Raw genomic sequence first — 15,324 nt, forward strand, 5'->3', positions numbered from 1 at the left:
CGTCCTGGAGGTCCGTTCTTAACCTGAAACTGTTATTAACCTGAAGCACCACTTTAGCTAATGGGGCCTCCTGCTGCCGCCATAGCACGATTTCTGTTCTCATCCTGAAGCAAAGTTCTTATTTCTGGGTTAGCGGAGTCTGTAACCTGAAGCGTATGTAACCTGAAGCGTCTGTAACCCGAGGTACCACTGTGTATGTGTGTGTGTGCACGTGTGTGTTTATACTTCACCACTTCCCCAGTGGTAATTCTGTATTGATTGTTTTGGATGTTGTATGTGATGCCAATAAAAGGTTTGATGAAGATATTTCTTCAGTTGCAGGAGGCCTTTGGCTGGGACCCCTACATCCGCATCTTTGCAGAGTACCAAAAGATAACCTCCATCTCAAATGACAACACCTTCAAGATGTATCAGTGGGCAATACGCTTCTCTACAGAAGTGAAGAAGGACCTGGGCCCTTTCTTTAAAGCCTGGGGGTGGCAGATTACGGATGAGCTCATTCAGGAGCTGGCCAGATCCTTCGGTCCCTGGGCAGGGGATCCAATGAAGGAGTATGAATAGTCCTGAGGAAGCCAAGTGAAGCGAACAGAGGTCAAAACTGACTAAACACAGTGAGCTTGCACAAAATCGACCCCTCGCAACACAAATTCCTTTGTAGAGATTCGCTTGCCAGCTACTGATGATACGGAGCAGTTTATTTGGCTGCTGCTACTGCCTTAAAAGACGCGGGTGGCGCTGTGGGTAAAAGCCTCAGCGCCTAGGGCTTGCCGATCGAAAGGTCGGCGGTTCGAATCCCCGCGGCGGGGTGCGCTCTCGTTGTTCGGTCCCAGCGCCTGCCAACCTAGCAGTTCGAAAGCACTCCCGGGTGCAAGTAGATAAATAGGGACCGATTACTAGCGGGAAGGTAAACGGTGTTTCCGTGTGCGGCTCTGGCTCGCCAGAGCAGCGATGTCACGCTGGCCACGTGACCCGGAAGTGTCTCCGGACAGCGCTGGCCCCCGGCCTCTTGAGTGAGATGGGCGCACAACCCTAGAGTCTGTCAAGACTGGCCCGTACGGGCAGGGGTACCTTTACTTTTACCTTTTTACTGCCTTAAAAAATATAAGCACCTCTTGCTGAGTTGCCATTTAGTGCTGTACCCGAAGGAGTCTGGTTTATGGGCCTTTCCAGACTGGCGTTTTACCGCCAGTGTATTCTGCAGCTGTGGTGCAGCACGTTTTGCAAAGCTAAGCAGGGTCTGATATGGTTTCAAATTGGATGGGGGACTTGTGTGTTGAGATTTATGCATTGCAGGGGGGGTGGACGATGGAAGGGTCCCTTCCAATTCTACAATTCTATGATTCTATGACACAATAGTAGTGCATTGGTGGTGGGGGTTTTTCTGCCTTATTGTTTTACTTTTTGAATATTTTTAATTGGATTTTAAATGTGTTAATGCAAACCAAAGGGGGAGAAAATCATGTTAGCAATAGAAGAATATTTGGGGTACATAAGACAGACATATCAGCCTCATGAAATCATAGAGTTGGAAGAGACCACAAGGGCCATCGAGTCCAACCCCCTGCCAAGCAGGAAACACCATTAGAGCACTCCTGACATATGGTTGTCAAGCCTCTGCTTCAAGACCTCCAAAGAAGGAGACTCCACCACACTCCTTGGCAGCAAATTCCACGGTCAAACAGCTCTTACTGTCAGGAAGTTCTTCCTAATGTTTAGGTGGAATCTTCTTTCTTGTAGTTTGTATCCATTGCTCCGTGTCCGCTTCTCTGGAGCAGCAGAAAACAACCTTTCTCCCTCCTCTATGTGACATCCTTTTATATATTTGAACATGGCTATCATATCACCCCTTAACCTCCTCTCCTCCAGGCTAAACATGCCCAGCTCCCTAAATGAAGAGATTTACTTCAAAAAAGTATTGTCATTGGTGTCCTTATAGTATTTAAGAGCACATTTTACCAGGGAAAATTAAAGGGGTGAAACCTGTATATAACCTCTCTATAAAGCCACCAGGGTCACATATATATCAAAGTCCCTTTCCTATTTAGGTATAACAAGAACGTCTCCCTTATACTTTCAAATTGCTCTTTCTTAGCAGTTCCTCTAAGCACACAGTACTGACAAACTAAATGTTCAAAAAAAGCATGTCCCAGACTTTTTGTCTGACCAACCATTCTTGCTGAATACAGTGGTACCTCTGGTTAAGTACTTAATTTGTTGTGGACGTCCGTTCTTAACATGAAACTGTTCATAACCTGAAGCACCAATTTAGCTAATGGGGCCTCCCGCTGCCCTCACATGATTTCTGTTCTCATCCTGAAGCAAAATTCTGAACCCGAGGTACTATTTCTGGGTTAGCGGAGTCTGTAACCTGAAGCGTATGTAACCTGAAGCGTATGTAACCCGAGGTACCACTGTACTGATGTTTTCCAATGGTTGGACAAGTGCATCCCATCAAATACAACAGCAGTTTCTTCTGATTAACCAAACATAGGATTGTGTTGCAAGATGGGCAGAATTTATAGAGCACAATGTTGATAACAACAATAAAACTGCTACCACCTAGAAACGTGTCACATGTTTCATTTTATTTAAGATTTGTGTACAGCTTTGTAAAAAAAAAGAGAGATCTGGAAAAAATAGACCATCTTCTCAATTCACCACCAATTTCTTTTAAGAACTTCACAACCTGTGAACAGAACTGGCATTGAGAGGACATTGTGAGCATCTCTGGTTGGGAGATGAATTTTATACATCCTTCCTCTATCTTGGGGATAAAACCAGCTCTCCCCACAACCAGCTGCACACTAGTTACAGGAACCATTGAAAAGATCCACTTTTTTCTCCCCATAAAGTTCAGCTAGCATTTTCTGGAGGGTCTCCAAGCTGAATTCCTTGACTTCATTCTCACTGTTTTTCGCAAGGGCAGCCCAGGATTTTCTGTGCTGGTTATCAAACACACAGCAAGCTGCCGACCAGATGTGGCTGGGCTTATTGACCCTGAGGTCCGAGATATACTCATCCCCGGGCACAGCTCCCACGAGGACGTACATATCACGGCAAGCCTGGGCTTCTTTCTTGATGAGGCTCTCGTGGCTGGCCCAAGCATCTTCGTTGAGCTTGCTATACTGGGGCACAATATTGGTCAAAGTGGAAGTGGCCGCTCTGCTGTCTTCGTCCGGTTGGTGGCTCACTGGGTTCAAGTGCCCCTTTTCAATGCTTAAGGCCTGCGCATAATCGTCAAAAGTGGCCTGGTTCTTCTTAATCCCCGCGGCAGCGACGTTGGTTTCACGTTCGTCTTCCATGGCCTTCCCCAAAGTCGGGTCTACGAGCTGAAAAACAACAAGGAAAATATGTCAACTGCTCCCTGCTCAGACATGCAGTGGAACCCAAACCTTTGAGATCGAGCCAGTGTGGTGTAGTGGCTAAGAGTGGTAGTCTCGTAATCTGGGGAACCGGGTTCGCGTCTCCGCTCCTCCACATGCAGCTGCTGGGTGACCTTGGGCCAGTCACGCTTCTCTGAAGTCTCTCAGCCTCACTCACCTCACAGAGTGTTTGTTGTGGGGGAGGAAGGGAAAGGAGGTTGTTAGCCGCTTTGAGACTCCTTAAAGGGAGTGAAAGGCGGGATATCAAATCCAAACTCTTCTTCTTCTTCTACATCCACACCATACAGCACTATCGTGTCCCTTGGACATGTCTTGATTTCCTGCAAAGATTTCTGGGAACTTTAGTTTGTTAAAGGTGCTGAGAGTCGTTAGGAGACCCCCCCGCATACCCCCCTCCCAAAGCTAGAATTCCCAGAGCCCACTGGGAAGAGGGATTGATTGCTAAGCCACTCTGAGAACTGTGCAGAAATCAGTGATGATAGGCTGCACATTAACTTTTACTCCGAGTAGACCTATTGAAATCAATGACCATTAATAATAATAATAATTCTATTATTTATGCCCAGCCATCTGACTGGGTTGCCCCTGCCACTCTGGGAAGCTTAAAGCATATATAAAACATAGTAAAATATCAAACTTCCTGATACAGGGCTGCCTTCAGATGTCTTCTAAAAGTCAGATAGTTGCTTATTTCCTTGACATCTGATGGGAGGGCTTTCCACAGGGAGGGTGCCACTACCGAGAAGGCCTTCTGCCTGGTTCCCTGTAACTCTGCTTCTTGCAATGATTAAGGAAGGCTTGTTCATTTTAATGGGTCTACTCTTTGAGTAAAGGCTAGTTGGGCACAACCTAATAAGCACAAATGTATTTGTTTATAAAAACGGCTGTATACCACAATTTCATAAAGTGTATCAAATAAGTTTATAGCAATTATATACATACATAATAAAATCAGGTCAAGAACTGGAACAGATTCTCAGCTAATTATTGCAGAAAATGTTTATCTTTGTTGTCCACTTAAGCCTGGCGGCAAAGAAACATATTTAAGCAGATGTTTAAAGGTTAATCTATAGAAGACGGCTGCTGAATCTTGCAGAAGCAGTGAACCTGGGTGGGGGGCTACCTGGTGTTAGTGAACTACAACTCCCATCGGCCCTAGCGAGCAAGAATGATGGGAGTTGTAGTTCAGCCAGTGGTGACACCGGTTCCCTGAACCTGCTCTGTTGGGTGGCATTCCACAGGGATGGGACGACGACACTCAATTGTCAGCTGAGCCTCACCAAATATGGTGCAGAAAAACAGGTGGCAAAGTGGAAGGTCCTTTCGGATTGGGCAGGTGAGAAGTCCCCTTACCTGCGGCTCTATCATCCATCCTTGATATCTGTGTCCCTTCCCAGGCTTGCATTTGTAAGCGGAATAGATGGGAATCCTCTTTTCCCGGTCGTACATCGTGGCAAAGCGATAGGCGTTCCTATAGAACTGGCAGATCTTGGCTTCTCTGGGCGGCGTCAGAGATTCTCCAGGCGGCATCTTGTCCAAGAAGAACTCGAGGCAGTTCTTAAAATCTTGGACCACCTCTCCCTTTGCGGCAGCGAGAAAATGTGCAGCCCCATAGAGGAGGAAAGGCAGCAACATTGCTAAGCTGTGTGAACCGTCCTATAGGTACCGTCCGAAACCTAGAGGTGTCAGAAGCGATGCTAGAGCTGGTGAATCAATGGTTGCTGTCAAGATCTTATAAAGAAGAGGTCAGCAAGAATTTCTCCCAGGGGTTTTTGTGTGTGTGTGTGTGAAAATGTCAGATGTGGCGGAGAAACGGGGGTGGGTTGGTGCCGGGTTATAAAAAATGCAGAGGCAGCCATGAATCTGATAAGGAATATCAGAGCCACTCCCTCTCTGAGCTTACCCCCAATTTGCAATTCAAGCCGGAGGAACGTGAGAATACAAATCCCTGTTTGAATTTGCACACCAGAGGGATTGATAAGGCACAGGAGGGGGGGGGGGAGATATGTAATGTGTTTGCTGTTAACGTGGTCTGCTTCCAATGATGTTCGAAGTCACTATAGCAGGCACCAGAAATAACTTCATATCATAGAATCATAGAGTTGGAAGAGACCACAAGGGCCATCGAGTCCAACCCCCTGCCAAGCAGGAAACACCATCAGAGCACTCCTGACATATGGTTGTCAAGCCTCTGCTTAAAGACCTCCAAAGAAGGAGACTCCACCACACTCCTTGGCAGCAAATTCCACTGTTGAACAGCTCTTACTGTCAGGAAGTTCTTCCTAATATATTTAGTTGGAATCTCCTGTCTCGTAATTTGAATATATTGGTTTCTGTCCTCCTCTCTGGAGCAGCAGAAAACCAGCTTGCTCCATCCTCCATGTGGCAGCCCTTCAGCTACCACATCACCTGTCTTCTTTTCTCCAGGCTAAACATGCCCAATAAAATTAGTTTGAGTTTCTTTAGCTTACCTACCAATAAGACTTTCCCAGTAGTGATGTATGGAAGTGAGAGCTGGACCATAAAGAAGGCTGATCGCCGAAGAATGGATGCTTTTGAATTATGGTGCTGGAGGAGACTCTTGAGAGTCCCATGGACTGCAAGAAGATCAAACCTCTCCATTCTGAAGGAAATCAGCCCTGAGTGCTCACTGGAAGGACAGATCCTGAAGCTGAGGCTCCAGTACTTGGCCACCTCATGAGAAGAGAAGACTCCCTGGAAAAGACCCTGATGTTGGGAAATATGGAGGGCACAAGGAGAAGGGGACGACGGAGAACGAGATGGTGGGACAGTGTTCTGGAAGCTACCAGCATGAGTTTGACCAAACTGCGGGAGGCAGTGGAAGACAGGAGTGGATGCCGTGCTCTGCTCCATGGGGTCACGAAGAGTCAGATACGACTAAACAACAACAAACCGATAAGACATCTCCTTCTTCAGTAGACAGGTGTTCAGACAGCTGTTAACAGCTGCAGTTCTTTGACACAGAGCAGCAGCCGATCCTGATTTTTATGTGTACCTGTCACATCAACAGAGTGGTTTTTCATTTTGCTTGTGGTGAATTTCAAATCTTTGGGAGTGTTGGATGCCTCTGGGGTAGAGAAGCTTGCCTCGAGCCTGCCCCCAAGCAGAAAGGAAGGGTGTTTTGCATGAAGTTCCAGCTAGATTAGTTGCTGCCTCTGAAGTTCACTGAAGCAGATTTCCTGGCCCCTGTCTGTTTCCCCTCCCATTGCATCCAGTCCTATTTCCAGCCTTTCTGTAAATTGAGAATAGTTTAATTCAGGCATAGCCAAACTTGGTGGTCCAGCTGTTTTGGGACTACAACTTCCATCATCCCTGACCACTGGTCCTGTTAGCAAGGGATGATGGGAGTTGTCCCAAAACAGCTGGAGGGCCAACTTTGGCCATGCCTGGTTTAATTGAACAAAAAAAGTAGAAATAAAAAGCGGATGAAGACAATATATATTACAGCAGCCACGAAATTAAGAGACGCCTGCTTCTTGGGAGGAAAGCAATGACCAACCTAGACAGCATCTTAAAAAGTATAGACATCACCTTGCCAACAAAGGTCTGTATAGTTAAAGCTATGGTTTTCCCAGTAGTGATATATGGAAGTGAGAGCTGGACCATAAAGAAGGCTGATCGCCGAAGAATGGATGCTTTTGAATTATGGTGCTGGAGGAGACTCTTGAGAGTCCCATGGACTGCAAGAAGATCAAACCTATCCATTCTTAAGGAAATCAGCCCTGAGTGCTCACTGGAAGGACAGATCGTGAAGCTGAGGCTCCAATACTTTGGCCACCTCATGAGAAGAGAAGACTCCCTGGAAAAGACCCTGATGTTGGGAAAGATGGAGGGCACAAGGAGAAGGGGACGACAGAGGACGAGATGGTTGGGCAGTGTCCTCGAAGCTACAAACATGAGTTTGATCAAACTGCGGGAGGCAGTGGAAGACAGGAGTGCCTGGCGTGCTCTGGTCCATGGGGTCACGAAGAGTCGGACACGACTAAACAACAAATCATTTTATATGCAAACAACTACAATACCATTGCCTAGGATATAAGCATATAAATGTTATTATTATCCAAATACATATATGTTCATAACCTACTATATTTTTTGTAAACACGGTCCAAATGTCATTATACTTGTCTACACTTTTAAGCGATCTGTCCATAAGTTGCGAGTGTTGTCATATCTCAAAATCCATTGACCAAAAAGAAGCCATAGATTTATCTTTCCAATGCATCAATCTCTGTCTTTGGGCTGTAAGTAAGGGCATGAAAAATCAATTTACGCTGCCCAGTTGTACAATACAATAGGTTTGTAATTCCAAATAATATTTTCCTCTGGCCTATTTCCAGTCTTGTGTATGTGTGTGAATGTTAAAAACTTTGGGGAGATTTGTACGAGAGAATGTGGAGGCTCAACAAGTCTCTCTCTCTTGCCACTGGACCAGAGCCAAGGCTAGTCTAGTCCATTGCCCTGATCTCTGCAATCATAATAAATAATAATAATAAAATTGTATTTATATCCTGCCCTCCCCAGCGGAAGCTGGGCTCAGAGTGGCTAACAACACAGAGTGGCTAAGTAACACAGCATTCTAAAATCAATTCATTTTAAAGTCAAATTAATGGCAACCACTGGGCTAGATTTCTATGAGGATTACCAAAGGTGAGGGTCAGGCTATGTCCTGGCCAAAGGCCCTGCATAAAGATGTCAAGTCCCGCAGGGCCCTAGTCTCTTGTGACAGAGCGTTCCACCAGATCGGGGCCACAGCCGAAAAAGCCCTGGCTCTGGTTGAGGCCAGCCTAAACTCCCTGTGGCCCGGGATCTCCAAGATGTTTTTATTTGAAGACCGTATGGTCCTCTGTGGGACATACCAGGAGAGGCGGTCCCGTAGGTGCGAGGGTCCTAGGCCGTATAGGGCTTTAAAGGTTAAAACCAGCACCTCAAACCTGATCCTGTACTCCACCGGGAGCCAGTGCAGCTACAGATAGCACTACAGATATGTACTTTTGTATCATTTTAGTGTGGGCATGTGCATTCTGTGACGGGAGATTTTGTAAGCTGTTTTTCAGCCATCCCCAGCTTGATTTGCTTCCAGTCCCATCCTGTATGAGCATACTGGGTGCAGCTGATGGGAACCGGAGATCCAAAACACTTGGAAATATTTGGGAAGGTTGCCTGGGATGCCTCTAACCCAATGGCAGCAACCTTTGGTAGCATAGCTAACCAATTAAAAGATGTTTCAAGCTGCAATATCCTTGACCACCTTGCCCGGCAGTAAGCCCATTTAACTCAATGGGGTGTCTCTTGAATAAAGATTGCACTGGGACCCTGGTTCCTTGCTTAGCCTCAGTGCCAATGATTTAACATTTTGAAAGACTCTCTAATTCTGAGTCAGATTCCTGCTAGCTCAGGGCCAAATGTGATTCTGATGTCTCTTTGCATTTACACCACAGGCTTTTTTTCTTTTTAAATGCAAAGTGTATCAGCTGCAGGGCTGATAATTAACAAGATTTACTCTCTCTGTAGTTCCCCTTTCTCTTGCCTTTCTTCTTTCTTTATTGCATTTATATCCCAACTTTTTCTTCCAGGATCTCAGGTTCTCCCTCTCTTGTTTTGTTTTGCTTTGAATTTAGGTAGTTAAGCCTAGAATGGTGGTTCCGCCTCCACCCCCTCCAATATTGAATTTATTCTGTGTTTGTCAAATTTCTGATTTTTTAATGTAGTGGCCTGCTGTGCATTTTGTATATTTGTATTTGGACATCTTGAAATTTTGCAGAAAGCTGCTTTGGGTACAGCTCATTGTGGGAAAGCGGCATATAAGTAAACTCAATAAGTAAAGCAATCTCCACAACAGCCCTGTGAGGTAGGTTTGGCTGAGAGGCCAGCCAGCAAGCTTCATGGATGAAGATTCGAAGCCAGGTTCCCAAGTCCTAGTTCAGCAATCTAACCACTGCATTATTAGCTCTTATTGCTATTCTTCTTCTTTGGCAATTACTCATAAGATTGTCTTCCATGAACACTGACTTAACAGTGGGTCTGTAAGTGACTGTGGAGGCCAATTCTGGATCCACACATCCTTCCACAGTGGGGACATAGGTTTCTAGGCGCGAGTTGATCACGGTGTGGATTTGCTAAGCATGCTTTCATCTTAGCACGTTTCTCCCTTGCGTCCCGAGTTCGAGTGTCTTCAAAGCCCATGACATCTTTGGTAAAGGCTGTTCTCCAGCTGGAGCACTCGCAGGCCAGTGTTTCCGAGTTGTGGGTGTTTATACTACATTTTTTTAAATTTGCCTTGAGAGAGTCTTTAAACCTCTTTTGTTGACCACCAGCAATACGCTTTCCATTTTTAAGTTTGCAATAGAGTAGTTGCTTTGGAAGACGATCATCAGGCATCCGAACAACATGAACAGTCTAAGCTGATGTTGAAGAATCATTGACAGTGGTGATCTTTGCTTCTTCCAGTACACTGCTATTAGGCTGCCTGTCTTCCCAAGTGATTTGTAAATTTTTCCAGACACCATTGATGGAATCTTTCAAGGAGTTGGAGATGGCGTTTATAAGTGGTCCATGTGTCACAAGCATGCAGTAAGGCTGGTAGTACAATAGCTTTGTAAACAAGCATTTTGGTTTCCCTGTGAATGGCTTTTTACTTTTCCTCATTGCTATAGTAGTAGTCTTCTCTTCTTTGGCGATCCCTCATAGCCAAGTAAGATTGTCTTCAATAAACACGGTCTTAACAATGAGTCCGTAAGTGACTGTGGAGGCCAGTTCTGGATCCACACGTCCTTCCACAGTGGGGACATAGGTTTCCGGGCGGGAGTTGATCATGGTGCGGATTTGCAAAGTGTGCCTTCCTCTTAGCACGTTTCTCCCTTGCGTCCTGAGTTCAAGTGTCTTCAAAGCCCATGACACCTTTGGTAAAGGCTGTTCTCCAACTGGAGCGCTCGCAGGCCAGTGTTTCCCAGTTGTCAGTGTTTCTACTACATATAGTAGTAGTATGACTTGCTTTACCCCAGCAGGTCCCAGGGTGAGCACAGCAACTTAAAATTCAGTTTTTAAAACAGTTAAAACAAATTAGGAATAGGATATTATTACAACACCATTTGCCTTTAAAAAAATCTGCGTATTAAAAATCAAAGGTGCATTTAATGGGACATCTGGGGTGGACCAAGATTAATGGACCTCCTCCTTCCCCTCACAAAGTTACAATTCCCAGAGAGGCAACTCTGGGAATTGTAGCTCTCTGATGCACCCTAACAACTCCCAGCACCCTTAATAAACTACATCTCCCAGGATTCTTTGCGGAAACCCACGACTGCTTAAAGTGGTATCCTAGTGCTTTGAATGTATGGAATGAATGCAACCAGAATTATATTTTCCTGGGAAGAGGGAATATTTATTTAACTCAGTTTAAACCTGACACACCACACAGACATACATGGACTGAGGCGGACAGAGCAATAGCAGGCAAGCAACCTATTTATGAATCACTCAAAAATAGCAGTAATATCTGCTCCCAGCATTCATTCACAAGGGCACTTGGCTTTTGCTTTGTCGGGTGGAGGAGGATTACAGCAAAAGCACCAAAAATAAATCTTCAGCTTGTTCAAACAGTGTAATTCCAAATTTCTTTATCTCATGGAGCTCCGGCGCCCTCTTGTGCTCAAAGGCTGTTGCTTACCCACAACAACAACACAGCAATTGACAGCATGTCAGGTTGCTGCTTTTAGATGGAGGAAAAAAACACCACAGTTGCTATTTTGTGCAAGGTACATTTTGTCTGTTTTGCTTTCTGTGCTTTTTGAAACAGTCGGTTACTCTGCCAGAAGCCACAGAGCCTAGGGAGGACGCATGTGTTTGTAGGAGGAATGTGCCGAGACAGAAGATGTGCTCTGTGTTTAATGAGCTGAGGGCCAGACAGGGAGAGCTGGGGACCACATACCTGAAGGAGCATCTCCACCCCCATCGTTCAGTCCAGAAACTGAAGTCCAGCTCCGAGGGCCTTCTGGCGGTTCCCTCACTGCGAGAAGCAAAGCTACAGAGAACCAGGCAGAGGGCCTTCTCGGTGGTGGCGCCCGCCCTGTGGAACGCCCTCCCACCAGATGTCAAGGCAATAAACAACTATCTGACTTTTAGAAGACATCTGAAGGCAGCCCTGTTTAGGGAAGCTTTTAATGTTTGATGTTTTGTCACTTTATTATTATTAATATAATCATTAATTATGTTGGGAGCCACCCAGAGTGGCTGGGGAAACCCGGCCAGATAGGTGGGGTATAAATAATATTGTTGTTGTTATTTGCAAACCTGAGATTTCCCTTGGGAGGTTTCCCTCCTTCATTGCAAGTTTTTTTTTTAAAAAAAGTTTTATTACATTTTCAATTTTTTGTAATCACAATATCCATACATAAATCAATAAGCTCAAACATCGCTCTATCCGAGCATTAACCTCCTCCCGACCCTCTTTCTGAGTTCCGTACATATTTACCTTCTTAGCATTTCTATAGCCACCTTTTTACCTTCTCTCTTATTTTATTCCTCTTATTAAATGTAAATCAGTTCCTTATATTGTCATTACAAAACATTTCATCTCAAAGCTACAAATGTTTTCAGATGTTTACAATATTCTTTCATATATAATATAAATTTGCTCTAGTCCTTTTGAAAGATTTCCTTCATTGCAAGTTTTTAAGCACAAGTTTGATGGCCCCCTTTCACAGATGCCTTAGCTGATATTCCGGCACCACGGGGGGGGGGGGGGGTTTGGACTAGATGATCCTTGGGTCCCTTCTAAATCTACAATTCCATGTCTACCTAAAACCCTGAAGACCCACAGACAGTACAGATCTACAGTGGTGCCCCGCAAGACGAATGCCTCGCAAGACGGAAAACCCGCTAGACGAAAGGGTTTTCCGTTTTGGAGGTGCTTCGCAGGACGAATTTCTCTATGGGCTTGCTTTGCAAGACGAAAATGTCTTGCGATTCTTGAGGTTTTTTTCGGCTCCCCACCCCCTTTTTCTAAGGCACTAAGCCGCTAATAGCCTTTTAGCAGCTAATCCGCTAATCCCTTAAGCCTTTAATAGCCGCTAATAGCCGCTAAACTGCTAATAGCGCTAATCCGCTAATAGGGTTGCTTCGCAAGACGAAAAAACCGCTAGACAAAGAGACTCGCGGAACGGATTCTTTTCCTCTTGCGAGGCACCACTGTATATGGTTTGATAATTTGTTATGTTGAAATTGCTAATAAAAATAAATTTTTTAAAAAGAAAACAAATCAAACGTTTCACGTGAATGTGACAGTGGTTTTAGGGGGGCGTTTAGGAGCATAAAGCGACAGCGAGTCAGCTGGTTGGGAACTGTAGATGATTGCCCTAAACTGGCGTGGGTGTCTGGATCCGTGCTTATGTATACAGAAGTTCTGTTGGGGTGGAGACCCTGGCGGAATATGGACCCTTCTTAAAGACTTGGCTGCTGCATGAAAAAGCAACACCAGAGGGCAGCACACCCTCAAAGATTTCAGCTGCATGTGCTCATGTTGGGGTGAGAACATAGCTCAGCGGCAGAGCACATTTTTTGCACGTTAATTCCTTGGTAGCACCAGCTCAAAGGATCTTCTAGCAGCGGGGGGGGGGGGGGCGGTCTAAAATCCTCTGGTACGTCTGCAGAGGACAACCAAGGTGATCCAGGGCCTGGGAAGCAAGCCTTATGAGGAACGGTTGAAGGAGCTGGGCATGTTTAGCCTGGAGGAGACGGAGAGGAGATAAGATAGCCATCTTAAGATACCTCGAGGGCTGTCACATGGAACAAGCTTGTTTTCTCCTGCTCCTGGAGGGTAGGACTCGAACCAATGGCTTCAAATTACAAGAAAGCAGATTCCAACCAAATATCAGGAAGAGCTTTCTGGCAGCAAGAGCTGTTGGGCAGAGGAATAGACTGCTGTGGAAGCTGGTGGACTCTCCTTCCTTGCAGGTTTTTAAGCAGAGGTTGGATTTTCTAGGCTAACAGATTGAGGTTGAATCCTGAAAGACGGAAGTACTGTTCTTGGGGGACAGGGAGCGGGCTGGTGTGGAGGACTCCCTGGTCCTGAATGGGGTTACTGTTCCCCTGAAGGACCAGGTGCGCAGCCTGGGAGTCATTCTGGACTCATAGCTGTCCATGGAGGCACAAGTCAATTTTGTGTCCAGGGCAGCTGTCTGCCAGCTCCATCTGGTACGCAGGCCGAGACCCTACCTGCCTACAGACTGTCTTACCAGAGTGGTGCATGCTCTGGTTATCTCCCGCTTGGACTACTGCAATGCGCTCTCCATGGGGCTCCCTTTGAAGGCGACTTGGAAACTACAACTAATCCAGAATGCGGCAGCTAGACTGGTGACTGGGGGCGGCCGCCGAGACCACATAACACCTTCAAAGACCTACATTGGCTCCCAGTACCTTTCTGAGCACAATTCAAAGTGTTGGTGCTGACCTTTAAAGTCCTAAATGCCCTCGGTCCAGTATACCTGAAGGAGCGTCTCCACCTCCATCATTCTACCCGGACACTGAGGTCCAGCGCCGAGGGCCTTCTGGGGGTTCCCTCCCTGCGAGAAGCCAAGTTACAGGGAACCAGGCAGAGGGCCTTCTCGGTAGTGGCACCCTCCCTGTGGAACACCCTCCCATCCGCAAAGAGAAGACCAACCACCAAACTTTTAGAAGACAGCTGAAACTTTTAGAAGGCAGCCCTGTTTAGGGAAGCTTTTAATGTTTGATGTATTATGGTATTTTAATATTTTGTTGGAAGCTGTCCAGAGTGGCTGGGGAAGCTCAGCCAGATGGGTGGAGTATAAATAATAAATTATTATTATTATTATTATTATTATTTGAGATTCCTGCATTGCAGGGGGTTGGACTAGATGACCCTTAGTGTTCCCTGCAACTCTACGATTCTATTATTCTAGGCAGATTCTTGCAAAGAATGGGGCCAGTGCTGGAAAACACTTTGTGAGGTGGGAAAGAGCCTTGCAGTAATTGGCACCTCACACAATCTTTTGATTGTCCGCAAATCGCAAGTCAACGTTCTTCCTTGACATTATGATGGATACCTTTCACGTAACCAGACGATTCTGCACATGCATGCAACTTTTGAAAGGGAAAATAACGGCAGGTACAATTTATGCTGCGGTTGACTTGCAAACTGCGCCGCAATCTTTATTGCACGGGTCTCCACAACAGCCTTGCGAGGTAGACTGCTCCTACCCCCCTCCCCACCTTACAGATGAGAACTGACATATCCCAGTTTCAGACACTGTCTCTTCACCTTGAAGCAGACCTTCAAACCCAGGTCTTTGCAGTTCCAGCTCTCCAACCAACTGAAGCACACAATTTATTTGAAATACAGTTGCAGCTTTGGATCGGCTTAAACACGGTGCTCTCCCCCAATCACTATAACCGATTTCAAATGGTGCTAGAAAGAGAAATAGACTCTGAACACCAGAAGAAATCAGTCATCCTCTAAAGGGGTTATTGGAATCTGTAGATGTTGATGCTAATGTAATATGTGCTGGGAATATTGAAAGTATGTATATGTTAAAACAACAACAACGCAGCATACGTTCAGTTCAGATGCTGAACGAGCAAAGATTCCATTGTGTAAGTCTAATTAAACACCTTCACATCTTAATAGGATATTGGATGTGACTGACAAAGCTATGGCAGGAGCCCTTTACACCAGCCAATTCAATTTCCTTTGAATCGCTGCAGCACATCCTGCGTTATCTGTAGCCATTCTGAAAACTACCTCTCTTCTGCTTATTACACATGCTTTGTTGAATCGTCGTTCCAGTTTGTCTCTGGCTGTGCTTTTCTTGCAAACCAAAAAAAATTAAGACTCTTACTAATGTGCATAAGATCCGCCTTGTTTTTACTCTTTTTGCAAACCGCTTTAAGGTTTCTCCTTTTG

General features: G+C 45.6%; 1 protein-coding gene across 8 annotated transcripts in view; it reads right to left on the reverse strand.

Annotated features, from left to right (window-relative positions):
* Positions 1 to 2,616: 2,616 nt before the first annotated feature.
* Positions 2,617 to 15,324, reverse strand: part of LOC310659208 (endonuclease domain-containing 1 protein-like) — a 149,407-nt gene continuing 136,699 nt past the window's right edge. For all 8 annotated transcript variants that reach the window (XM_083402439.1, XM_083402437.1, XM_083402433.1 and 5 more), the window contains 2 exons: positions 4,737 to 5,059; positions 2,617 to 3,329 (listed from right to left, as the gene is read on the reverse strand). In XM_083402439.1, the coding sequence (XP_083258565.1) occupies positions 2,805 to 3,329; positions 4,737 to 5,018 (807 nt within the window). In that variant the 5' untranslated portion in view covers positions 5,019 to 5,059 and the 3' untranslated portion in view covers positions 2,617 to 2,804. The remainder of the gene's footprint in view (positions 3,330 to 4,736; positions 5,060 to 15,324) is intronic.

Source organism: Podarcis tiliguerta, assembly GCF_965153285.1.
Source record: "Podarcis tiliguerta genome assembly, chromosome: 10".
Taxonomy (NCBI): Eukaryota; Metazoa; Chordata; class Lepidosauria; order Squamata; family Lacertidae; genus Podarcis; species Podarcis tiliguerta.